This window comes from Capsicum annuum, chromosome 8 (assembly GCF_002878395.1).
Source record: "Capsicum annuum cultivar UCD-10X-F1 chromosome 8, UCD10Xv1.1, whole genome shotgun sequence".
Taxonomy (NCBI): Eukaryota; Viridiplantae; Streptophyta; class Magnoliopsida; order Solanales; family Solanaceae; genus Capsicum; species Capsicum annuum.
Window position 1 is genome coordinate 131,008,822 of NC_061118.1, and position 25,904 is coordinate 131,034,725.

The 25,904-nt window shown below is 33.2% G+C and overlaps 2 protein-coding genes across 9 annotated transcripts; one reads left to right on the forward strand and one right to left on the reverse strand.

The window, feature by feature from the left end:
* The first annotated feature begins 8,640 nt into the window (after positions 1 to 8,640).
* LOC107879196 (phosphate transporter PHO1 homolog 10-like) lies at positions 8,641 to 13,414 on the forward strand. 7 transcript variants are annotated; one of them, XM_047395840.1, is made up of 11 exons: positions 8,641 to 9,435; positions 10,306 to 10,612; positions 10,708 to 10,756; positions 10,909 to 10,980; positions 11,061 to 11,190; positions 11,291 to 11,411; positions 11,616 to 11,840; positions 11,959 to 12,059; positions 12,151 to 12,789; positions 12,870 to 13,006; positions 13,104 to 13,414. In XM_047395840.1, the coding sequence occupies exons 1-8, from the start codon at positions 8,973 to 8,975 to the stop codon at positions 11,963 to 11,965; spliced, it is 1,374 nt and encodes a 457-aa protein (XP_047251796.1). In that variant the 5' UTR covers positions 8,641 to 8,972; the 3' UTR covers positions 11,966 to 12,059; positions 12,151 to 12,789; positions 12,870 to 13,006; positions 13,104 to 13,414. The 7 variants fall into 7 exon arrangements, with proteins under 7 accessions (XP_047251796.1, XP_047251791.1, XP_047251792.1 ...); XM_047395835.1 differs by having other exon boundaries at positions 11,616 to 12,438; positions 12,590 to 12,789; XM_047395836.1 differs by having other exon boundaries at positions 11,616 to 12,438; positions 12,601 to 12,789.
* LOC107839097 (proline-rich receptor-like protein kinase PERK1) lies at positions 13,350 to 25,897 on the reverse strand. 2 transcript variants are annotated; one of them, XM_016682452.2, is made up of 8 exons: positions 25,238 to 25,897; positions 22,113 to 22,625; positions 21,167 to 21,253; positions 20,363 to 20,433; positions 19,958 to 20,043; positions 19,114 to 19,261; positions 13,978 to 14,139; positions 13,350 to 13,863 (listed from the first exon to the last, which is right to left on the reverse strand). In XM_016682452.2, exons 1-8 carry the CDS (start codon positions 25,725 to 25,727, stop codon positions 13,723 to 13,725), a joined length of 1,698 nt encoding a protein of 565 aa, XP_016537938.2. In that variant the 5' UTR covers positions 25,728 to 25,897; the 3' UTR covers positions 13,350 to 13,722. The 2 variants fall into 2 exon arrangements, with proteins under 2 accessions (XP_016537938.2, XP_016537939.2); XM_016682453.2 differs by having other exon boundaries at positions 22,113 to 22,613; positions 25,238 to 25,895.
* Between the last annotated feature and the right edge of the window lie 7 nt (positions 25,898 to 25,904).

A 25,904-nucleotide genomic window follows, 5' to 3' on the forward strand; every position in this document is an offset into this window, starting at 1 on the left:
GAGTTATAGCAAAAAATATGTACGTTTTTGAAGAAATATACGTATTTTAATGGTATAAGACTATTGATATTCTTGCCTAAAAATTTGTGTTGCAATTAAATTGCAATATAGGGAGTATACATATTTTAATGCTTAATTACCTTGACTTTAAAAAATTAGAAAAAGATTCCAAAAGGCTACTATAAACTTTTTAATATTATGGCCATATTATGACCAAAGTTTTATGGTCATTTAGCATCATCCTTTCTTTTTTAGGGGTAAAAATGAAAAGTTGTGTTAAATTTATGTCTTTAATGTTTTTTTCATAACCTATGTGTCAAAATCCAACAATTCATTTATTATGAAAAGGATAGAGTAATTATTTGGATAATTATTGTCACAAAATTTTATAATTTGAAGCATAAATACTTATCTATCTATACTATTTTGTTTCAAACAATTTTTTATTGCTACATAATTTCAAACTTGTGGCAAATATATACAATTTAGCTATGATATTTTATTGTGGCAATAAATTTATAGCTGTTGGCGTGATTATTTTGACGATTGTTTATAACTCGAAGCAAAAATATTTATTTAGCTATAAATTTTATTTTAAGTAATTCTATGTGGTTATAAGAGTACTATTGCTACAATAACTTTAAACTCATGGTAAAACGTTTGATTTAGTTACTACATTTTACTGTGACAACAAATTTATAGTTATTTGAGTAATTATTGCCACAAACTTCTATAACTTGAAGCAAAAAATATTTATTTAACAATAATATTTTGAATCAAGTAATTTTTGTTGCTATAAAATTGCTATTGCTACAGTAACTTTAAAATCGTAGCAAAAACGTACTATTTAGCTATGACGTTTTACTATAGCGATAAATTTATAGTTGTATGGATAATTATAGCTGCGGTAATTAGTAACTATAAAAAAAATGAAAACTTAACTGTCATTTACACCTCCAAACTTTGTTGTAAAAATCAAATACCTCCCTCAACTTTCAACAATAATCATTCTCCCTCCTTTTTCCTATTTGATTTTTCAAAATACCTACTTTACCCTTGTATTTATATCAACACTTGAATTTAAAGAAAAAACATTTTTATAGACACAATTTTTATTTTTTAATCTATATAACATATTTTATATAAAAAGCTAAAACTTTTTTCTAGAGGAAAAAATAAAAGTGAGAAATATTAATTGAGTATATAAATTAATGACATTCTATAACGAAATAATAAAAATTAATTTTATTACAAATAAAAATTCTAATATCTATCTATACGTGAAAATAATAGGTAATTATATTTTTATAAATATATTTCAATGCAGGTAATACGAATTAATTAATATGAAAGGATCCTTCGAAAACAACTTCTCTATCTCCCTGAGGTAGTGGTAAGATTTGCGTACCCCTACCCTCCTCATACCTCACTTAGGGAATTTCACTGGGGTGAAAATCAATCAAACACCCCCTTTAATATTGAGCAACAATCATTCCCCCCCTTTTCACTATGTAATACCTATTTTACCCTTAATATTTTAAATCTTTTGTTTATATAATATTTTTTATATTATATATATTTATCTTTCATAAGATGTATTTATCATTTTTATTTAAATTCATTTACATTATTAGTAAAATTCTTTTATAAATTAATTATAAAATCTAATAATATTTTTTACATTCAAATTTTTTATATTATAGGTATTAAGTATGTATGTGTGTATATATAATTATGTATGTAGATGCATATTTTGATTCACTCTTGTTTTTTAATATCTATATAGATAAACGAGTTTTAGTTGTCAATATGAATTATTTTGTAAATTGTAATATAAAATTCATTAACAATAATTATTTGATTTGTAATAAATATAGATCTACAACAACACCATACCCAGTGAAATCCCCTAAGTGAGGTATGTGGAGGGTAGGGGCACGGAAACCTTACCACTACCATGGGGAGGTAGAAAAATTATTTTCGAAGGACCCTTGACTATTAATTAATTTGTATTACTTACACTGAAATATATTTATAAAAATATAATTACCTATAATTTTCACGTATAAATAGATATTAGAATTTTTAATTTTAATAAAATTAATTTTTATTATTTTGCTCATTTATTTCGTTATAGAATGTCATTAACTTATATACTAAATTAATATTTCTCACTTTTATTTTTTCATCTAAAAAATAACCTTTAGCTTTTTATAGAAAATATGTTATATAGATTAAAAAATAAAAATTATGTTTATAAAAAAGTTTATTTTAAAAAAATATTTAAATGTTGATATAAATACAAGGGTAAAGTAGGTATTTTGAAAAATCAAATAAGAAAAAGGAGGGAGAATGATTATTGTTCAAAATTGAGGGGTATTTAATTTTTATAACAAAGTTTGGGAGTGCAAATAATTTTAACCCAATTTTTAATTTTTGTTACTATTAATAAATATTAACTCCGATCTTTAAATTCATAATTGAGAATTTATAGCTGTGCGTGATGTTGTAATGTTGAATTATCAACTTTTGGGAGGAGTAATTATACTACAGTTGACCGCTTTAAGCAAATGTCCCGTGTCAAGAAATTGCGAAACATTTCAAATAAATTCAACATTAAATCCATCCACACAATTTTCTAGTTCATTGCCACATAGTGTTGTTTGGATTTATTTTTCCCAATTGATTGATACTTTCTCCGTCTTATTTTATCCGTCTCAAATTTTCTAATATGATATCTCATTTTACTTGTTTCTTTTTACTTATCAAGACAAGATAATTTTTTTTTTCATATTTTACCCTTTGCATTAATTATTTTTTCTTTAAATTAAAATATAAATATTATTTAATAGGGGTACAATGATAAACTAATCATGTTATTTATTATTTTTCTTAATAATTGTGTCATCCCAATTTGGGACGAGTAAAATGGAACAAAAGGAGTAATTGGTATCAATCAATTTGATTATTACACTATTTGACTCTATCGTTTAAGTATTACTATCTCAATTTCATTTTATATGATATTTTCTTTTAGTTTGTTCCTTAAAAGTATTAATTTATTATAATTGAAAATAATTTAATTTTAATTTTTTATTTTTAATAAAATAATTTATAATCACATAATATTTAAAAATTATTTTAGATCGGATATTTTAAAAAAAATCTCATTTTTTTTAAAAATATCATGTAAAATTAAATAGTATCACATAAAATAGAATCAATGAAGTACTCTATCGTCTCATTTTATGTGTTCTCATTTCATTTTTTATCCATAAAAAATGTTTCTTTTTATTTGACAACTATATAATGACATTATTCCTATTTTATTTTTTATTAGATCCTTTTTAATCAGAAAAAATAACTAAAAAGTAAATATTAAAGTAACTTTAAGAGGAGCTATTTGTAAACTTTAAAAAAGTAGTACTCCCTCCGTTTAAAAAAAAATGACCTACTTTAACTTGACACAAAGTTTAAGAAGATAAAGAAGACTTTTGAATCTTGTGGCCTTAAATTAAAGTTGTGTCAAATGTACCAAAATACCCTTTGATCTTGTGGTCCTAAATATGTCATGTGAAAATTTAAAATTAAAGTATTGTCAAAAAAGAAAAGGAGTCATTCTTTTTTAAACGGACTAAAAAGGAAAGTAGTTCAAATGACAACTCATACTTAATACTACCTCCGTTTAAAAAAGAATCGCCTACTTTTCTTTTTAATCTGTTTCAAAATGAATGATCCCTTTTTATTTTTGATAATATTTTAATTTCAATTTTAGACGTGGTATGTTAAAAACTACATGATTAAAGGACATTTTGATATATTTGACACAACTTTAATTTAGGACCATAAAAATTTTTATTTATTTTTTTAAACTTTGTGCCAAATTAAACTAAGTCAATTCTTTTTTAAACGGATGGAGTAATTAATATGGTAGGATTTTAGTTTAAAAAAAACAGTGAAATTTGTGGCAAAATGACGTAAAGAATGGACAAAGGATGTGTTATGCGCACATTTCTACAATGTTACAGATGGCTTTGCCGTTGAGTAACTTGCTGCCACGTGTCAGATATTACATTTCTCTTTTTTTTTGACTTTTAATTTGGTGGACTTCGCGGTTTTTGTAAATCTACTTCATCCGTTTTGATTTGATATTAAATTTTTAAAAAATATTTTAAATTTTTTTTATAATATTAAATTAAAAGTATATCAAATATATTAAAATACTTTTTAAATTTGTGATTTTAAATACATTACATGAAAAATTGAAAGTAAAATATTGTTAAAAAAAATTATTCTCATTTTTTTTTTTTAAAAACGAATTAAAATAAAACAGATCATTTTTTTTTGAAATGATGATAATAATTTATTGATAATATTCAATAAAACGAAAGAATTGTAAATCTCAAGCATATATAGTAAAATGGAATAAAAATTATAGATCATTTTTGTTTTTTAAATGATGAGAATAATTTATTGATAACATTCAATAAAACGAAAGAATTGTAAATCTCAAACATATATAGTAGAATGAGTTAAAAATTTGGGTGAATACAATAATAGACACTTATTGATATTTCATCCTTCTATAATTTCTCATCTCTACTCACTACGATTCGAACTTTGTGCTTCAGGGCTACTTTGAGTACTAAATTTAACTAACAGAGTGAGAGAAAAAAATACTTGCCAATATTTTTCATTTTGCTTAAATTTTTATGAGGGAAGTTCACTTATACTGGTTGGAGGTACTACATATCGCGTAATCTTCGATCCGTTTTCTTGATATGTTTTGAGATATTTTGAAGATTTTTGAATTTTATAAAATTAAGTTGAATATATATAAATATATTAAAATAATATCTGAATATGTTATGGTCGTTCTTAAATATTCGTAAAATATTAAAATTAAAAATATAGCTTTCATAAAATTTTTTTTTACATAAATTAAATAAATAAAATTATTCTAATATATAGAAGAGGGAAGGTAAGTTGGTCAGGGTCGTTCTACCAGTTTACCGTCTGTCACCTGTTTTAACTATAATTTTACTATATCACCCCTAATTAATTATTATAAGCTATTTATATATTAAAATTAATACATCACTTTTAATTAATTATATTAATTATTATAAATTATTTAAGTGTTAAAAAGGTACCTCCCAAACTTAAAGGTAAGTTCTACGAAGTGATGGTTAGACCAGTTTTGTTGTATGAGGCGGAGTGTTGGCATGTTAAGAAGACCCACATTCAGAAGATGAAGGTGACAGAGATGAGAATGCTTCGGTGGATGTGTGGGTGTACTAAAAAAAATAAGATTAGAAATGAGGTTATTTGGGATAAGGTGAGAGTGGCTTCGGTGGAAGACAAAATGAGGAAAGCGAGGTTGAGATGGTTCGGTCATGTGATGCGAAAGAGCACGGATGCCCCAGTGCGGATGTGTGAGAGGTTGGCTAGGGATGGTTTTAAGCGAGGTAGAGGTAGACCAAAAAAATATTGGAGGGAGGTGATTAGACTTCACATGTAGCAGCTTCAGCTTATTGAGGACATGACCCTGAATAGGAAGTTGTGGAGGAGACAAATTAGGATAGAAAGCAAGTCTGAGTTAGAATGTTGTATGTTTTGGTGTTTACTTGGAGTATCTTACTTTTGTTATTATTGAATATGTTAATTTCAGTGTTATCTTGTTCTACTACTATTCTTTATCATATCTTAGATTACTTTATTTTGAGCCGGGGATCTATTGAAAACAACCTCTCTATCTTTCATTTGAGATAGTGGTATGGATTGCGTACACTTACCTTCCTCAGACCCCACTTGGTGAAAATATATTGGGTATGTTGTTGTTGTTGTATTTAAGTGTTAAAAAGCAATAATGTTTAATAAAAAATAAAATAAACATAAAATGATAAATTAATTCTTTATATTTTAAATTAACTTGAAGTGTTATATAACGCTAACTTAAATTTTGTCACAAGTATTTTTTATAGTAATTTTGCTATATCACTTTAAGGCTATTTAATTTTTTTTTACACAATATTTTAATAGTAATTTTGCTATACCACTTGTAATTAGTTATTATAAGTCATTTAAGACATGTCTGCTTTGCTGCTTCAATCGTGATTTTACCATATCATCCATAATTATTATTATGATTATCTAAACATTTAAAAACTAATAATATTTGTAAAAAAAGGTAAAATAGACTAAATGATATGTCAATATAAAATATTGGTTGACTGTCTAAATTATATTAGTGCCACATAATTTGAAATAAGACAGAGAAAAAATAAAGTAACATATATTATTTAAAAATGAGATAAAAGGTATTGTAAATCACAATAATTAAAATTTTTTAAAATATATATAAAAAAATATTAAAAAAAATTATTGACGATCAAAATTTTATCTATATCACGTAAATTGGGAGGAAGAGAATTTATATCTTATTAACAAATTACGTAAAAAGCATTAAAAATCACATAATTAGTAACTTAAAAAATTCAAAAAATATAAAATAGTTATTTGATTCTCGAAATTAATCTACATTCTATTTGTGTCACATAAATTATGATAAAAAAATAATATATATTTAGCCCGTTGATATCTAGTATTATCAAATAAGATCTGAAGAAAACACACGACAATTTTGAGGTACATGTAAATTGTCTAGAAACTAAAACTACAAGTACTAGTAATACGGTTTAGGAGGGTAAACAAAGTTTAGAGACTTTCAAGTGTAGCTCTGAACAGTTATCATGGGAGTAATACTTTCGTTGATCATCTAATCACATTAAAATTTGATTAATTCAAAATCCGACTAATTCAAATTCATGACCGATAAGAAAGAATTGAAATGAGCAGTAGAGTTTGAAAATTTTTCCTTATCTCTACCTTCTCCTAGTGGAAACATTATTTTTATATATCACCCGCTCACTTTAGTCTTCATAAAAATTATACATGTACGCACACGTCGTAAAGTAGTGTAAGCTGGCTCCAAAGCTAACTTCTTTCTAATCTCTAATGTTCATTCATTTTCAAGGTAAATCTTCCCTCATACATATATAGTTTCTTTAATGTGATATATCAATTTCACTCAATGTAAATGCATCAATGTGTATGTATGAGTGTGACTGCTTCATAGTTTATGTTCTAATTGTCCCTAAAATTAATGATTCTGCTATAGCTAGGCTAAGTGCTAACTGTTTTGTATTCTTATTTCTTGTCATGCGTCATTGAGGACAATTTCAGAGCAATTAGTACTAGTATTGTTCTAATACATCCTTCTATCTTTAGTATTTTTCTTTTTTTATTTCCTCCTAATTAGTAATACACCTCATTTTCCTTTTTTAATTCGTTCATCAATATATACCATGTTTTATTGTGTTTATAATATTTACAACTATCACCAGAGAAGATATATTTAGGCATCGTTTGGTAGAGTATATTGACAAAAATAATACATGTATTAATTAATATGTATTAAAAATACCTTATTTGATACAATTTTTAGTCAATGTTTAACTAATGCAAGTATTAGTTATATATTCTATTGTGTATTAAGGTGTGTATTACTAATACCACCGATTTTCTATGTATTAGTAATGCAAAGTCTTTAATACATACATTAACTTATTAAATGACCTTAATACCACTCAATTTTCCTCTCAAAATATTTCAGCATTCCTTTTCCCGCCATTTTAATTTACAATAGTGAATCTTTTCAAAACAGTTCATAATTTTCTCCCACCATTTTAATCTACAACAATGAATAATTGATTTAAATAATTGTAACATATTTTTGCTTTGCTTCGAGGGTCTTTAAAAAAATTTAAAAAAATTGAGACTATTTCTTAATTTTACATCTTATATTTTATTTTTGTTTCGATTATGTTAATTTGTTGGCGTAATATTTCATACGCAAAGACGAAGGTCTTGCAATTAATCCGAAACTCTATATACTAGTTCAACAATACTAATTATATTTGAGATGGAAAAATATTTTGTTATAAAAAAGTGTACAAAATTAAAAAAAAGGTAATTTTATAAACAAACATTTCTTTTATAAAAATTATGTAAGATGTATTATTTCTTATACATCAAATCAAATAATATATACAAAATAATATATGCATAATTAATACAAGCATAAGTAATACAAACATTATTAATGCAAATATTATTAATACATTATATTTTACATTAATCTTATGCACTCTATCAAACGATCCCTAAGATATTTGGTAATTTGTAATACAGGTTCATAGGTGATATTGGCTTCTAAAAATAGATAGGACCCCTGACCTGCTGAGTACATTAAATAAATGAAATTTGGCAAAGAATTTACGGATCAAATGGTGCCTGAGTGGATTGAGGCTTATATGGACTATGGTAGGCTCAAACACCTCCTTACGGCTTGTTTGGATGGTTGTTTGCCATAGTTTCATAATATATGGTATAATATGGTATGGTATAATAAAGTGTAGTATGATATAATACTATGTTTAGATTAACTGTATCATTTACTATGGTTTAATAATAATTTTTTTATTTAGTTCGATGGTATGATATTATATGATAATTAATAAATTTACTAAAATATTCTTATTTGATTATTGTTAAAATTGACTATTTCCTTCTTGTTCTTGTAAACTTCACCATCGGTATTTTCCAAGTTTGAGCTGAAATTTAAAGCCTCTTAGATCACTTTTTAGCAGATTTATTGAAAGGACCATAATTTTTCTTTTCTTGGGCTTAGTGCAAAGAAAAGCCTTGTCATTATTTTTCTTTTCTTGGTCTTTTAGCATAAGCCTCATCTTTGTTGTTGTTGAAGCTGCTGAGAGATTACCACAAAGAATAGAAAAAAGAATAAAAAAATAAGGTAAAGAATAAAATAGTATTAAACAAAATTATACGGAGCATAATTGAAACAAAAAATGGAAAACCATGACATACCACCTAATTGGTAGTTCAGAAAAATGGGGGATTTAGTAACAAATCATACATCATTTTTAGGATACTACGGAAACAAACATGATTTTATGGTAATCATACCATACCATGGAAAACTACTTTCCAAACAAGCTGTTAGTGACATAAACTACAAGAGGAAAGGAGATATTGAGAATCAAGAAAGTGAAATTGGGAAAAACCACCATGAAAATTCGACAAATTTGTGGAATGGAAATTTGTTTATACCAGCTGAAATAGGACAAAAGGAGAAGTCATTTTTCGAAAAATTGGATAATGAGCTTGAAAAAGTTAATAGCTTTTACAAGGTCCAAGTAGAAGAAGCAAAGGATGAAGCAGCTGCCTTGGGCAAACAAATGGATGCTTTAATTGCTCTCCGGAAAAAGGTAAAAGAAAAAGATAGAAAGGGAGACAAAGCTACTAATGCAGCATCCTCAAAGGTTACTTCTCCAAGCAGGGCGTCGAGTGAAGGTATGTGCCACTATAACCTTATAAGTCATTAGCAGCCTTTAGCTAGTGCAAATACTTAAGAACCTAGTCTTCTATGTTGCTCGGCTATGGTTACAGGTATGGACATGGGTGCATTTGAAGGTCAAATTTGTCATGATCTAGTGTAATTATGGCTTAAGTTTTTATTTTTAGTTACTTAACTTAGCATGCTTTAGTAGTTATTATTCGAACTTCATTTACAGGTGTTTGGGATATGGTTATCATTTTTGGAGGGTCTGAGCAGCATAACTAGTTTGTGCATGTTCCATCAAACATACACTTAAAGGTTTGTTGATCACGAGGGATCGTGACCACAATAAAAATGAGATCCTTAAATGGGAAATTATACCCTGATCTTATTGAAAAGATGCATAGTTCTCTATTTGTAGATTATGTACTACATACTGTACTACGATGAATCAAACATGGTTGTAAGGATTTGTTGACATGATGTATTCAATTGCTATGTTTAGGCAAAACTAAGAACATCATATTATAGCTCAAAAATATTGATACTACAGTATAGAAATGTTCATAGCTTACTCTAAGCTGTCCACCATTTGCAATTGTTAATGTCCCACATTAAGCAGCTTGACAAAACTTGGGCCTCCACTGAATGAGAATCCATATGGCACTTGGGCCTAACTCAACCCCAAAATTTATCTCATGAAGGGACGTTTGTACAAGACTATATAAGGAGATACTAATCCATTCCCAATCAATGTGGGAATCTAACCCACTCTAACAGTTGCAAAGTAAACCACCAGGGTTCATGGGCTAGTAGTGAAGACACTCTGATAAGCTTATACTTCATGAGATTTGCTTTGCCTCTAATTAGATGCCTAAATGCAGAGAAAAAACAGCTAGACTTCAAAGAAGAAGTGGACAAGTTCGGTGAGAATATCATAAAACCGGTTTCTTCAAACAATAATATAGATCCTTCACTATATGAACATGGACGTACTCCCTCAGATGTTCTTGAATGTGTCAATATTCAACATACGTCCGGCGGTCCAAAATCATCGATAGAAAGACTATTGCTTGCTACCGCAGAGAAAGAGTGTAGCTTCAGTCGAGAAGAGCTAAAGGAGGTTGAAGTAAAGTTGAAAAAGGCCTTTGTTGAATTATACCAGAAACTTCGCCACCTAAATCAGTACAGGTTCTAAGTTAACATTTTAGATTGCAAAAGAGATATTTTGGTGCTTCTGAATTTTCTTCAGCTATTCTGACTCTTTTTTTTCAATGATGAACCAGTTTTATAAACCTCTCAGCATTTTCTGTGATCCTGGAAAAATATGAAAAGGTCAGACACCCATCAGGTGCATAATTAACTTTCTGAATAAAACTTCAATTCGTGAAGTAGGCTTTGACAATTGCATTCTGTGAGCATTCACAGTTATAACATTACTACTTTCCAACTACTTGAACGTAACTTGCATGACTGACTGACTGTAGATTACTTCAAGAAAAGTGAAGAGATCGTACATGAAATTCGTGGATAGCTCCTATATTGGAAGTTCTGATGAGGTCTGTCCGAATTTTGATAAATTCCGAGATTTGTTATATGCACCAATACATATTCACTTAGTTTATTTTCCATGTTCTAGGTTAATAATCTTTTGAACAAGGTAGAAGCAACATTTGTCAAGCACTTCTCCAATTCTGAGCAGGGGGACGCCATCAAATTATTAACGCCAAAAAGGAAAAGAGAGAAATGCAGTGTACGGTTTGTTTCAGGTTGAGAACTTCTCCTTTGTTGAAGATTTTAGTTCATAGTTTTCGACATCTCATTAGCTGATCATGGCTTTCTAATATGTCCTCTGTGCTCAATGTTTAGGATTCTTCTGTGGATTCTCGATTGCTCTAATTATGGCTGTTGTGTTGATCATAAAAACAAGAAAGTTGTTGGACAAGGAGGAGGCTACTGTGTATTTGGATAGCATCTTTCCCCTTTACAGGTTAAGGATCTTCAAATAAATCCGTGCTTAAAATGACAGAACACAGCTATATTCACCTACTTATTACCTATATCGCTTGGACTCTCCAAAAATGGTGTTGACATTTTGGAGGATCTGACACACGCCCGACAGTTGTTTGAGAAGTCCGAGCATCATACTTATGACCTTCTCAGTTTTCTCTGAAACCTTAAAGTTTTCTTGCAGTTTCTACGGTTACATCATCTTGCGTATACTTTTTGGTGCTGCAAATATATACCTATGGAGGTCCTACAGAATCAACTACTTGTTTATACTAGGATTCTATCCAGGAACCGAATTACACCACAAGGAAGTTTTCCTTTTAGCCTCTGGTCTTTCAGTTCTTGTACTCACTGGTTGCCTGGTACAACTGCATATCAGGATGGACTCGAGGATCCAAGATTATGAAACGTATGTTGAACTGGTTCCGTTGGGATTACTTATTGTGAGATTTTATACAATTAAGTCGAATCCCGGATGAACATAATCATTTACATTTTATCTAATCAGTTCTTTGATGCAAATGCAGGGTTTAGTTCTCATATGTCTCTGTCCTTTTAATATTCTTGTTCAAGCCGTTTCTTACTTATTCGAAGTCTATTTCGTAGTATTTGTGCTCCTTTCTACAAGGTGGTTGATTCTACTATGCTTTGCTTGAATTCTGTATATGTATATATTTTTTCTCAACCTTTTGTTGAATGTTGATAGTCTTTACCTGCAGGTCAATATGATAGATTTTTTCTTATCAGACCAGCTAACCAGCCAAGTTTCTTACTTTGCTGTGCCATCAATAGGTGATATGGATCTTCATTTTATTAATTTGGATTTCTGACCCTTACCTGCATCCGCTTGACCTCAGACACAAGCCATAAGAAGTTTCGTATACTATATTTGTTATTATGGTTGGGGGAAAGGCTCTAAAGGACGAAAAATGTGCCACGTTAGTGATGTCTACATCGTCTTCTATTACATTTCAGCTGCAATTCCTTTTTGGATCCGCTTCTTACAGGTACTTAACATTTCGTCATGATATCTACATTAGCCTATCTGCATGTACTTGGTAGACCAAATTAATGACCAGTGCATGCGACGATTGGTGGAAGAGAAAGAGATGAAGCATGGATTCAATGGTTTCACCTATTTCTCAATGCTTCTATCAGTTATCTTTCAGTCAATATTCAGACTCCGGAAAAAAATGACTTGGAAAGTGTGAGCCTTGGCGAGCTCAGTTGTTGCAGCTCTGGCAAACATATCTTGGGATATCAAGATGGACTGGGGTCTTCTTCAACGGAGGTCGAGAAATTTTCTTCTGAGAGACGAGCTTTTACTACACCATAAGGCTCCGTACTATATAGCCATGGTAAAATTTCCAAGTTGGTGAAACACGAAGTACCGTCTCTTATGTGCTAATCTAATATTTTCTTGCACATTTGATGATAGATTCTTGAGGTTCTCCTGAGATTTGTATGGCTTCAAGTAGTATTGGGTTTTGACATGCGCCCGCTGCGTGGAAAAGTCGTAACAAGCACATTTGCAAGCTTAGAAATTCTTCGTCGTGGTATTTGGAACTTCTTTAGGTAAAATTTTACTGTCCCTGAGAGTGTAAAGTGCATCTTTTCTTCCTTTTTACCACTTATAAAATGGATATGTTGTAAGTTATGATATCTATCTCAGATTGGAGAATGAGCACCTAAACAATGTTGGGGAGTACCGAGCATTCAAGTCACTTCCACTGCCCTTCATTACATACGACGAGAAGGATAGCAAAAATTAGAAGGATGACTCAAGCTCTGCTTAATATCTATTCTGTTTCATAAAATGATGGTGTAATATCTCAAGAGTACCCTTTTCTATGAGGGTGGTATACATTTTCAAGTATTGCTATCATGCAAGAATTCTCAAAAGGGGAAGAAGAAAAGAGAAGAGGGGAAGAAGTCTATATATCTGTACTAGCGTCTTACACATGGAGCTTTTACTTGGTGATATCCCGAATATCTCATGCCAATTCCTTCTTCTTCTTCTCTCTTTGCACTTCCAAATAACTAATAACAATCAATCGGCGTCTCAGAAGTATCATTACTAAGTGAGACAAAACTCTGATGATAATGACAATATATTCTATCCTGAACACCCTAGATTTATTATATACACCAGTGAAAAGAAAGAAGAAAAAAAGATAAAAAGAGCTTCATTCACGTCTGACATCACTTCATCTTGGCTGGTGTAGTGCCACGAAAGCCTCGGTGCATAGTTGATACAGTATGTGCTGGTATTAACATTTCTTCTTTTGATTTCAAAGGTTTGTGCTGGATTTCTTTAAGTTCTTAAAAAACTTGCTTCCATCGTAATCAAAGTCACAAATGGTACTCTGTCCTGGTCTGTTTTCCTCATCAAAGTCCAGGATAGAGGCATTGCCTTCTAAAGCTCGAACTACCTGAAAATTTTGTATACCGTCTTTAGCATTTTGTTGAGGGTGCATAAAGGTTTCCTTTAGTGAAATGCGACAGCGCCAATTGAAAAAGAAAATAGGAAAAGAAGGTTTAATCACCTGACTCATTCGGGGTCTTCTCCACGCCGAATGACGCACACAAGCAGCAGCACAAGCAACCATGTTAGCCATCTCTTCACTGTTGTAATTTTTTCCCAAACATGGATCCACTAGTGTGTCAAACTTTCCATCGTCCAACACTCTTCTAAGCAAAGGCCATGCCTGCGCATCAGACAGAAAGAGAAAAGAGTTGACAACAATGTAAAGCATATCCTTGAAAGTGCATTTAAGCATTTAGAGATACTTCTAGTTCCCAAAATGTTAATTTGCAACAAGAAACCTACATGCAGAAGTTAATTGCGTACATCTAGTAAATAAACAACATTCAGCAATAACTAAAGCAAAAAACGAAGAATACGACAACCAGAAACAAAGGTTACTGTTGATTGGTTTTGTTGAATATATCAGAATAATTACAAATACAAAAATTTGATAACGAGGTTATTAGAAATACTGTTCTTGCAGAGCTGTAAATTTATTTCTGATTAACTAAGGTGACCTAATTAATTCTGTCTTTGTGGAGGCTGCATGCAAGAAGTTGTCAACTCGGAAATCCTTTTTTCTCATCTCAATTTAGTATTATTTATCTAATTAGTTCTGATCAATTATGACAACTGTATGCTAAGAAAAACTAAAAATGAATCAGCACTCAGTCAAGACTATTCAGGATAACCAGACAAGAAAACAACCAGATATTTTAGTTTATGTTCCTTGACTGTTGGTGGCCGATACTTTCTGTTTCGTTGATATTTGTGTCTGTCTCTTTGCTCTTGATTTCTTGTCTGGTTCTCCTGAATATTCTTGATTGAGTGCTGAGGCATTTTTAGTTTTTCTTAGCATATAATTGTGACAATCATATCTCTTTTTGGGCTGGCTGTTTCGAGCTTCTTTACTGATTGTTTATTGATATATTCGTATTTGCATTGTTCGTTTTCTTGCGGGCTTGTTCTGATCAGGGTGTGTGGTCTTGGTAGCATTATTTTTTGGATTGCTTTGTTGCCTGGGGTGTGTTTTCTCAAAGTTTAGTTGTTTCTGATTAGTTTTCCCCTTATTAGCTTGCGATTTCTTTGGTGGTTGTGGCTGATGTTGATAGATCAGTGTCATGTCTTCGGTCGGGGTTGTAGGCTGGGGAGGGAGTAGGTGCCGAGAGGGGTAAGCGGGGCAAGGGAGACCCTAGGTTGAGATAGGGTGAGAAGTTTGTAGAGCTGGTGGAAATTCTTAGGAAGAGGCGGATTAATATAGCTCGTCTCCAAGGAAACCAAATGGATAGGTACTAAAGTCTGGGTAGTAGATGGGTAAAAGTTGTGATACTCAGGAAGCGTGAGGTATAGGAATGGAGTAGGTATCTTGGTAGATGAAGAGCTTAGGGAGCAAGTAGTGGAGGTTAAGAGGGTCAACGATATGATGAGGTCAATTAAATTAGTCATTGGGGGTCTATTTTGAATATTATTAGTGCTTACGCCCGCATGTAGGCTTGGATGAGGATGAGAAGAAGAGCTTTTGGGAGGCTTTGGATGAGGTGGTGAGGGTTGTCCCCAATACCAAGAAGCTTTTCATAGGAGGGGATTTCAATGGACACATTGGGTCATCATCGAGGGGTTATGACGATGTGCATGAAGGCTTTGGTTTCAGTGAGAGGAACGATGAAGGAGCCTATTTTGCTTAGGCTTTTGCGTTGATGGTAGCTAATTCTAGCTTTCCGAAGAAAGAGGTTCACTTGGTTACCTTCCATAGTTTAGTGGCCAAGACTTAGATTGACTTTTTGATTCTTAGAAAGCGTGGTAGGGGTCTTCGTAAAGATTGTAAGGTTATACAAAGTGGGAATGTTTTGACTTGGCATAGACTTTTGGTGATGGACTTGGAAATCAAAAAAAAGAAGAGGAAGAGGAGTGTGGAGGACCAGCCAAGGATTAAATGAGGTAGCTTGACTATGGCCAATGCGTTTAAGATAGGGGATAAGTTGAAAGCTAGAAGGGCTTGGAAAAGTAGAGGGGATGCGGATAGTACGTGGGATACGATTGCCAGATTGCCAGTTGTATCAGGGAGACGAGGACGCTTTGGCTGAGGAATTGTTGGGGGAATGAAGAAGTAAAAAAGAAGGTGGAGGTTAAGAAAGGGGCTTATGCAAAGTTGCCCAAGAGGAAGGATGAGGAGGACAAGTTGGCAAATAGGGAGAAGTATAAGATTGCTAGGAAGGAGGCTAGGTTGGCAGTTAAAACGGCTAAGAATACAACTTTTGAAAGTTTATACATGAGTTAGAGGATAAAGGTGGTGATAAGAAGTTGTACTGACCAAGGTTAGAGGGAGTAGGGTCGGGACCTTGACCAAGTAAAGTGCATAAAGGATGTAGATGACAGTTTTGGTGGAGGAGGTTCTTACCAGAAGGAGATGACAATCTTACTTTCATAACTCTTGAACGAATAGAGAGACACTAGCATTGTGTAGGGGGATTTGGAGAACTCTGAGAGGTTTTGCGATCATGGTTATTGTAAGCATATTAGGGTTGAGGAGGTTAAGAGTGTTATTCGTAGGATTCACAGGGGTAGAGCGACAGGGCAACTCGAGATTTCGATGAATTTTTGGAAGTGCTCAGGAGGGGCAAGTATGGAGTGGCTGACCTGGTTGTTTAACATCATTTTCAAAAAGGCGAAGTTACCTAAAGCTTGGAGATAAAGTATGATGGTTCCATTGTATAAGAACAAGGGGACATTCAGGATTGCAATAACTATAGGGGTATTAAGTTGTTAAGCCACACTATGAAGGTTTGAGAGAGGGTAGTAGAGTTGAGGTTAAGAAAGACCGTCTATTTTTGAGAATTGATTCGGATTCACACCAAGATGCTTGACTACTGAAGCCATTTATCTCGTTCATAGGTTGGTGGAGCAGGATAGGGAAAGAAGGAAGGACTTACACATGGTGTTCATCGACCTAGAAAAGGCCTATGATAGAGTTTCCCGAGAGGTTCTCTAGAGGTGCTTGGAGGCTAGAGGTATACTAGTGGCATACATTATGGTGATTAAGGATATTTACGACAAAGCTAAGACTCGTGTTAGAACTGTGAAGACGTTGACCAAACTAAAGAAGAAATTTGAGGGGAAACATGGAATGTTAACCGATGACTTACTGAGAAAAATCTCGACCAATGACCACCGAAACAGAGACGGCGTTGTCGATGTGCCGTTGCCGGGAACCATCGTCGCCATACCACTTTAGTCGTCGTCTTCAGTCATCCATTTCTCCCACCTCAGTCGTCGGCGGCGTTGGACACAGTGACGCCGTTTTATTTGTTTGTGTTCTTAAATAACATATATTAATATTAATATTAACAATATATATATTTTTTAATAAAAAGCAATTTTTTTAATAAAAAGCAAAAGTAAACTTTGGCAGCACTCAGCAGTATGTCGGTTTATTATGATATACTTTGACAGCAGTATACTTACTTTGACAGCTTTATGTTAGTTTAAATTCTTAATTATACTTATTTTTTTAATTTTTTGGTAAATAAACGTGAGTTATAATTTTGGGAAAAGTTTCTAATACAAATACTATTCCTAATTGAAAGTAAAATCAATGAAAAAAGTAACTAAAATAGTAAAATAACTAAAATAATAAATTCGAATCCCTATGGGTCAAGGAAAAATAAATTGGGTTAAAATTGGAAAAAGTCTAAAACTATCTTCGTCAAAATTTTTTTTAACTTAAAAAATTTGATTATTCTTTATCAAATAAATTGGGAAAAGTTTAATAAAGTATTTTAGAATATCTCTATAACTCTATATTTATAATATTTGATTTTTTTTAGCCGAATCCCCGCACCCGTATCCATACTTGGATTCGCACCCCCGAATCTTAAAATTTATATTTTGACAAATCCGACTCTCGGATTCGCACCCGTCTCGGATACCCGCACCTGAGTCCGAGCAATTTAACATGGAGCAACTTCATCTTATCTCGGACATAACCCTAGATAGGAAGGTTTGCAGAATGCGAATAAGGATAGTAGGGAGAAGTATGTCCTTGCCTACTCTTTTATTCGAAGAGTGTTTTCCTTTGTTGTATTACTTGGTGCTAGTCTTGTTTATGTTGTTATATGGTGTGTTAATACCCTGTTGTTTCGTGTTTCTTTACTATTTCTTTTCTGTACTGTTTTTGTCTTGATCCGGAGTTCTATCGGAAATAGTCTCTCTATGTCATATTTGAGGTAGTGGTATGGACTGCGTACACTACCCTCTGGGTTTGTTGTTGTTGTAGTAATTCTGATCAGTTGTGGGACTTCAAGTAGAACTAATAATAATAATCTTTGAGATCAACAAAATGATTCTAGGAACCCATGCCTCCAAGATTTCCCAAGAAAAAGGGGCTTTACTATTTGGGAAAATTTGATAGATCTTATGATATCAAATTCATAGTGACTTCATGCCTTAAGACTGAAATTTTGAACATTCTAATAGTTGTAAGAGATGCAATACAAAAATTGAGATGTGTTCCATCGTCAAAAGGGGGTGTCCTAAGACAAATCTTTTGGTACAAGGATGACAAAGATTTGCAAAATATACTGTGATGGACATATATTTTATGCCTTTGGCGTAACAGATGAAATTTCAAGAAGACTAAATCCTTTTGATTTGCTTATCTCTTTTGTACAAGGAAGGTGTTTGCCAACTACTGATTTAAGGCAGCGCTTTCCCATGGTTCTTTTTTCTTCTCTCCAGTAAGAGGCTGATATTAAGTGATATTGATTGCTGCCATGATAAGATTTCTCAACCTTTATCACTCGCAAAAAAGAAAAGGAATAAAGGAAAACATCCAGTACTTATGAAATCACCAATGATAAACCTTCCAGAAAAATAAAAGATATTTAGGGAAAGCAATCTCAGAAAATTGCATCAGATGCTTGCATTGTTCTGCCTCTTATTAAATACAGTGCATGCATACTTGTTTAGGATAAGATTATAGTAAATGAATGTTATTCCATATTGAGGATATGTGTTTAGTCCGAAAGTAAGTTTAAGCATTATGTTATTTGACAAGTTATAAAGGTTGTGCATAATCCTTCTACTCATGCATCTAATGGAATATTAATTTTAGGCACCTAAAAATGTTGCGGTCAAGAAAATGGTGCTGCAAACATACCCATGTGGCCAAGCTGCTGCATGCGGAGGATTCGGTTGAGATTATAGGTGGGCGCCCTGTAATTAACTCCAGAAGCATGACTCCAAAGGAAAAGATGTCCGACTTATCCGAGGCCTTCCCACTCTGTGCATATTCTGGGGCCAGATACCTGCAAGACGTCAATTTTATCATATACATGAAGAAATTGTGATCAGGAAATGCAGGTTTTCCCTTGTTAGTTCTTACATGGTTCATGTACCTGAAGCTGTGTAATCTGGAAATCATTACTAATTATGAAGTAGTCTAAGATCTACAGTTTCCAAAATCCACGCCCCTCTCCTGATCCCCCCACCCCCCCTCTCTTCCCCCAACCTGCGTTAGTAAGAGAAAATCAAGGACTAGAAACTATCAGACACTTGAAAACAGTGGAGAGTCCCATGCTCTCTTCTCAACGTCAGAGTAGCAGGATAACTTCAGTTATAACGCTGAGAGGAACAACCACAGTACATGAGCAGGTTGACCTGAAATCAATGTCATGCAAGTCAATGCCTTGAAATCCCCAAGATTTGAGAGTCCTGTTCTAGCTCAATTTTCTGCAGATATCTGATTATGATATCAGTTTGCAAGTTGGATGAAACAAAGTTAACATGGGAAGAGTCTAAGTATGAGGCTCAGTCGGGAAAAAATGAATATTAGTAACTCTAGAACGAGGGAAGCACTAGTTTTTACTTGGTAAAAGTAGCAGAGATTGGTCCACCCATTATCGTGACCTGTATATTAAATTTGCTTATTCTGTGCTGATCATGTAAAATCTTTTTCCTTCGGATCCAATCCATGTTAACAGAGACGGGGTCAATAAACTCACCCAAAAGTTCCCACCACTCTAGTGGAGACATGCTTATTGTGATGGTTTGAATCAGATAACAACTTGGCTAGTCCAAAGTCTGCAACCTGGATGCAAATCAAAGTTTGGATTCATGTTAAATAAGTCCTGAGGAAATACGTACTTTGTTTCACATGAAAATTAAAGAAACAGAAGAAGATCAATAATGCAGTTAAAATTTGCATCTGTATAAATACTCATTTGCGTCCAAATTAATCTCATTATATGGATTTTATTATTAAGAACAAGAAACTATTTACATCAACCACGCATTCTAGGTTTTCAGAAGCCAGTTGTCGATAAAAGAATGCAGCCTGACCTTTCCTTGACAGTAAAGATAGAACAGAAAAATATAGTGGCAATACCAAAAACTGAACACGAAGTTACCTTAGCTTCGAAGTTAGAATCAAGAAGAATATTAGCTGCCTTGATATCACGATGAATGATAGTGGGGTTACCTGCAGTCACAAGTTAGTATCTTCAGAGTTAGTTTACCTGTGATTGCTACACCAAAAGAAGTGATATTTATTCTATTCAAGTTAACACAAACAACCCCAATTGAATTGTCCTACCATCACATGTTATTCATGACTACTTGACAGGGCACAGGGAAAGGTTGACATCTATGTTAAATTGATAGTAGTAGAAGAAAAATACACTAAACTATTTGATTTCAAAATTGACAGGAGACAACATGGCACAGAAAATTAGATGGTGAAGTACAGTTTCCCTGATGCATATTCAGGTGATATCTTTGACAAATTAAGAATTATTATGGCCTTCGACTTTCCATTTGCAGACCCTAGAACCTAGGTATACACAGCTCTCAAATCCAGAGGAGATTCAGAGAAGTGGTGGTATTATAGGAGTAAGGATCAATGGTATCTATTGCGAAGGAGAAAATTAGATTTACACCGAAAATGTTTCTGAATCTGGAACCAGCTACATGCTATTATCTCCAGATTCAGGCTGAAACATCAAGCATTTTAGCTCCATTATTCCACTGACTTAATTTACTTTTTTACTGTATACATATTTACTTACTAAAATACTTATCAAAGAGTTAAATTGATTCACGTGTCCTTGACCTCAAAACAAATTCAACTGTACCGTTTTTCCCTAAACACAACAGACGAACACACAAATTAAGAACAAACATAGGAAGCCAAGGCAGAGACGGATCACACTCACAGTCTTCATGCAGATAGGCCAATCCTTTGGCTGACCCTATAGCAATTTTTATCCTAGATGCCCATTCCATACAGGATAGCGCTGCCTCTGCATATCATACAATCTGTTCTAATTAGCATCATGGTAGAAAGATATTTATATCAGAGGAACTTATGAACTCTATTCAATCAGATTTCTAGAAGTGATCAGAGAAGTATAACTGATACAAGAGCATTTCTGTGAAACAAAAGTCAAAAGGAGACATGCATCAGGATGAATAGGAACGTTCTTTTCTTTATACTAAGCCTTAAAATTGATAATGAAACAAATCACATCTAAAGTGTGGCACTTATGAAGGATCCTCCATCAAATGTAGCTCACATGAAGAGTGTTAATATAAACCATAACGGTATAAAGGGCAATCAACTGTTGGACAAACCAGTGACACATACCAGGATGAACCTATATCAACAACAACAACAACAACAAACCCAGTGTATTCCCACCTAGTGGGGTAGGATGAACCTATATTCTTACCTAAAATGCGAAAAGTATGTGGAAATAGCAAGTGAAGTGCAAGAGACAGCTGAAGATATTAAATTTATTTCCGAAAGCATAGAAGTAACAGTGCTTCAACATGCAAGATTAAAGGGCTTCGGGAGACAGAAGTGGCATGGATTTGCAAGCTCTTCTTTTACCTTCTCGTGTTAAAAACCATGGTTTCGTGAAATTCTAGGCCACCTTTGTGTGGTATAGGCATAGATCACCAAGGAATCTTACTTAAAAAGGCTTGTTTAAGCAGTCCCTTAAAGATTGTTCATTAATGCAGATTTATTTTAGCCTTAATTATCAATTTTCTGCTGTATACATATTAGAAGAATTCAAAAAATGACTTAAGCTGGTCACAAAATCTTATTGATACACAATTCTATTAACGTCCACAATTATGGAAAAAAGAAGAACATACCATGTAAATGATACTCTAAGGTCCTGTTGGAGACAAACTCGTAAACAAGCAACCTCTTTATTCCAGTCATGCAGTATCCAACCAAAGACACAAGATGTTTGTGATGCACTCGGCTAACAGTCTCTACTTCTGCTTGAAATTCACGCTCCCCTTGATGGCTACCAACCTTCAACTGTTTAACTGCAATCTCTCTTCCTGTTGGGAGGACTCCTTTGTGTACATACCCAAATCCACCTTCACCTAGAAGGTTGGACGTAGAGAATCCACTAGTTGCTGACCACAGCTCTTCATATGTGAAATGGCCACCCGAAACAGCTAAAGCCACTATGTGGTCTTTTGATGAAAAATGATTGTCAGCGTCCAAATTGGGGGAATTGGAATGAGCATTATTGTCAAAGCAGTGAAGTGGGCGGAATGGTGTCACTTCCTTTGGGGAAACAGGAGAACCATTCACTACATTTTGCTGTTTAAAACTTTGACGCAGAACATGGTACAGGTCATCTGATGAATCAACTGAAACAATTAGATTTATCAAGTTGAACTCCTATGATTAGTGAACAAGTATTTTGAACTCATGTTGATATATTAACCTACTACTATTTAGACCCCATTTAAATTCAATTGAAATCAATGAAAACAAGTTCTGAACAATGAGCCTGCCTAAACAAGATTTAAGCATTATCTCTGGTTAGACGGAAAGTTTCACATTTAGGAGATTAATGTCCAAACCACATTTCCAGAATGACATGTTTAAAAGCATAAGATCTCCTTTTGGTATGAGACATACACTACATTATATCTCACATGTCCCTTTTTTCTTCTTAAAACCCTATAGTCCATATACATTCAAACACAATAAATTCTAAGAAATGATAATTTTATTCCACGATGAATTTAGAAAGAAAAGTCGCTATTTTCATTATTAGTAAATTTTTAAAGAAGTTACTAGTAAATTGTAAGAGGAAAACCAACAATTTGGATCACTGATAAATTTTTCAATAGCTGATTTAGAGGTAAAATTCATCGCTTAATCTGTAAAAAGATTAACTATCCCCACTGAATCATAAAACAAATAAATACTGATAAATTAATAGCTATTTCAATCACCTTTGGCAAAATAAAATTCACCAGATAAGTGAAGAACTTAACCCTGAACCTACAACTCTTTGCAAAATATCAAACTAGCAAGGAAATAAATTACTGAAAATAAATATAAATACTAGTATTAAAAGCTTGATGAGCAAGGAAAAATATTTTCTGATAATTGGAACACATTTTCCATAAAAAAGGAGCTTCCTTCAATTATATAGGTGGAAGTTTTCATCAGTGTCATCAAAAGCAAAAAGCGCAAAAAAGCTATAAGGTCTATTGGGGTTTAAAGTGCCAGAAATAAAAGCGTGGGCTTCAATGAAAAAGGACGCAAAGGGAGAAAAAAATGTAAATATTTATGTTTAGTCCAAGACTAATTATAAGTATGAATGACAAATATATGAACAAAGATATGGAAAAACAATTACAATAAAGTGAAATATCCATTATTTAGCGTTGTCTCTTCTGAAGAAACCCATTGGCAACAAAAAGTGTGTCTTAAAAACTCGATGACGACAGTGAAGCGCACATAAGCACGCGTTTGATATCACTGGTTTTCATCTTCAAATATTGTACAATTTTACTGCATATATTACTATTTCAAGTTCATCTGTACCTACGACAACAATTTAACTATTTGATACTAAAAATGCTATCCGTTACTACTGCAGTTTACATCTCGTGAGTAGTTTGTGAGCTAGGAAGTTTTGACCAAAAGGAGCTATTATTTAAATTAATTCACCAAAATAGTATCTTTTTTTGAAACTTTATAAAACTAGTATAAACATACTTGATGTCATTAGGTTATATTTTATTTTCAAAAATAAACAGATTAAAAATTAGTTGACTGGCTGAGTTAAAGTAGGAATCGAATCCTTGCAACTCTACATGAGGTATTTGTATGAAATCTGTTGTTAAAGTCGTATTTTGACTGTACAAATATACTGACATATCGCAGAGTTAACTGTACAAATTTTCAAAAAAAACTTAACTATTTTGATAAAGTGATTTAAATAATAGTCTATTTTGATCAAAACTCCGCGAGGTAAGGCGGATGGCTATGTTCCTTGTTACCAAAAAAAACAATGTATGTGTTATAAACCAAATGGGAGAGCCAACCCAAAAGACTAATCTAATAGGTGGGAGAACCCATTTGGCTTATAATCCCCTTAGCATTTTTCTATTTTTCCAATGTGGGACAATTGGTTCATAACAATCGCCACCGCTTGAGAACTAGGTATTTGTATGAAATCTGTTGTTAAAGTCGTATTTTGATTGTACAAATATACTGACATATCACAGAGTTGACTGTACAAATTTTCAAAAAAAACTTAACTATTTTGATAAAGTGATTTAAATAATAGTCTATTTTGATCAAAACTCCGCGATGTAGGGCGGATGGCTATGTTCCTTGTTACCAAAAAAAACTATGTAGGTGTTATAAACCAAACGGAAGAGCCAACCCAAAAGACTAGTCTAATAGGTGGGAGAACCCATTTGGCTTATAATCCCCTTAGCATTTCTCTATTTTTCCAATGTGGGATAATTGGTTCATAACAATCGCCTCCACTTGATAACCAACAACCTCGTTGGTACAGCTGGCACCCCTCTTATGTCCAGGCCACCACTCCTGTTGCATAAGTCACCACTCTGAGTCGTGGCTCCATGCATGAATCGATCTTCGTTGGTCATCGCTGGCACCCCTCTTGGGTCCAGGCCACCACTACGAGTCACGGCCCAATGCGCGGCTCCCCACATATGGATCGATCCTCGTAGGTCACAGATGACATCCCACTCCAAGTCACGGCCCAACGCGTGGACTCTCAATGAAAGCACCAATGTTATAAACCAAACGGGAGAGCCCAACCCAAAAGATAGTCTAATAGGTGGGAGAACCCATTTGACTTATAATCCCTTAGCATTTATCTATTTTCCAATATGGGACAATTTTTTCATAACAGTATGCTTATATGTGTGAAAATTATTCAAAATTATCCTAAGTAAAAACACACCTGTACCAAACTGAAAAAGCTTACCTTTTGACCGTGGAGTTTCATGATCATGTAACTTTCCACTTCGCATCTTATTCCTGTAACAAACGAAGAATATAATAACAGCGACAATGAAGAAAGCTCCAGTAACACCTACAGAAATTCCAACTACAGCTCCAATTGATGTACTTGACGACGACGACGCCGATTGAACTTTAATATGCGAAGTTTCATTCACAGGATACAGTAACGCTGTTACTGGCGGCGGTGGTGATAAAACTACCGGAATCGGCGTCGCTAACGGCGGACTAAACATCGCTCGCGGCGGTGGATATATCACCACTTTATCATCAATTATTGGCTTTAACTTTGCGTCCCCCGACGATGATGGAAACGGCGACGGCGACGGCGACGGCGATAGTGGTGAATGTGAGAAGTTAACGACGGTTGGCGGCGGTTTAGGAGTGGCTAGTGAAGTGTTGTTAACATTTTTCGTCGACGGTGACGGTGACGGTGACGGTGAGTGTGGAGGCATGGGTGTTATGGAGTTGAAGCGAAGAGATGCATGGAGAAGAAGGTCATTATGAGGTAATTAAAGTACAGTATATACTAATTTGTTCCTAATACAACTGCTTAAGCAGTGGACGTGACAAACTAGAGACCCAAGTAACTACACTACTCACTCAAACTATCAACTGTTTCACTTTATAAT

Excerpts from the sequence above, each read along its gene's own strand:
- LOC107839097 (XM_016682452.2), bottom strand. The coding sequence starts at position 25,727 with ATGCCTCCACACTCACCGTCACCGTCACCGTCACCGTCGACGAAAAAT. Across the intron at positions 21,254-22,112 it reads CTTAGAGTATCATTTACATG|AGGCAGCGCTATCCTGTATG; the intron begins GTATGTTCTTCT and ends TATGATATGCAG. Across the intron at positions 13,864-13,977 it reads GAAGACCCCGAATGAGTCAG|GTAGTTCGAGCTTTAGAAGG; the intron begins GTGATTAAACCT and ends CAAAATTTTCAG.
- LOC107879196 (XM_047395834.1), top strand. The coding sequence starts at position 8,973 with ATGGGGGATTTAGTAACAAATCATACATCATTTTTAGGATACTACGGA. Across the intron at positions 10,613-10,707 it reads CGCCACCTAAATCAGTACAG|TTTTATAAACCTCTCAGCAT; the intron begins GTTCTAAGTTAA and ends ATGATGAACCAG. Across the intron at positions 11,412-11,615 it reads AGCATCTTTCCCCTTTACAG|TTTCTACGGTTACATCATCT; the intron begins GTTAAGGATCTT and ends GTTTTCTTGCAG.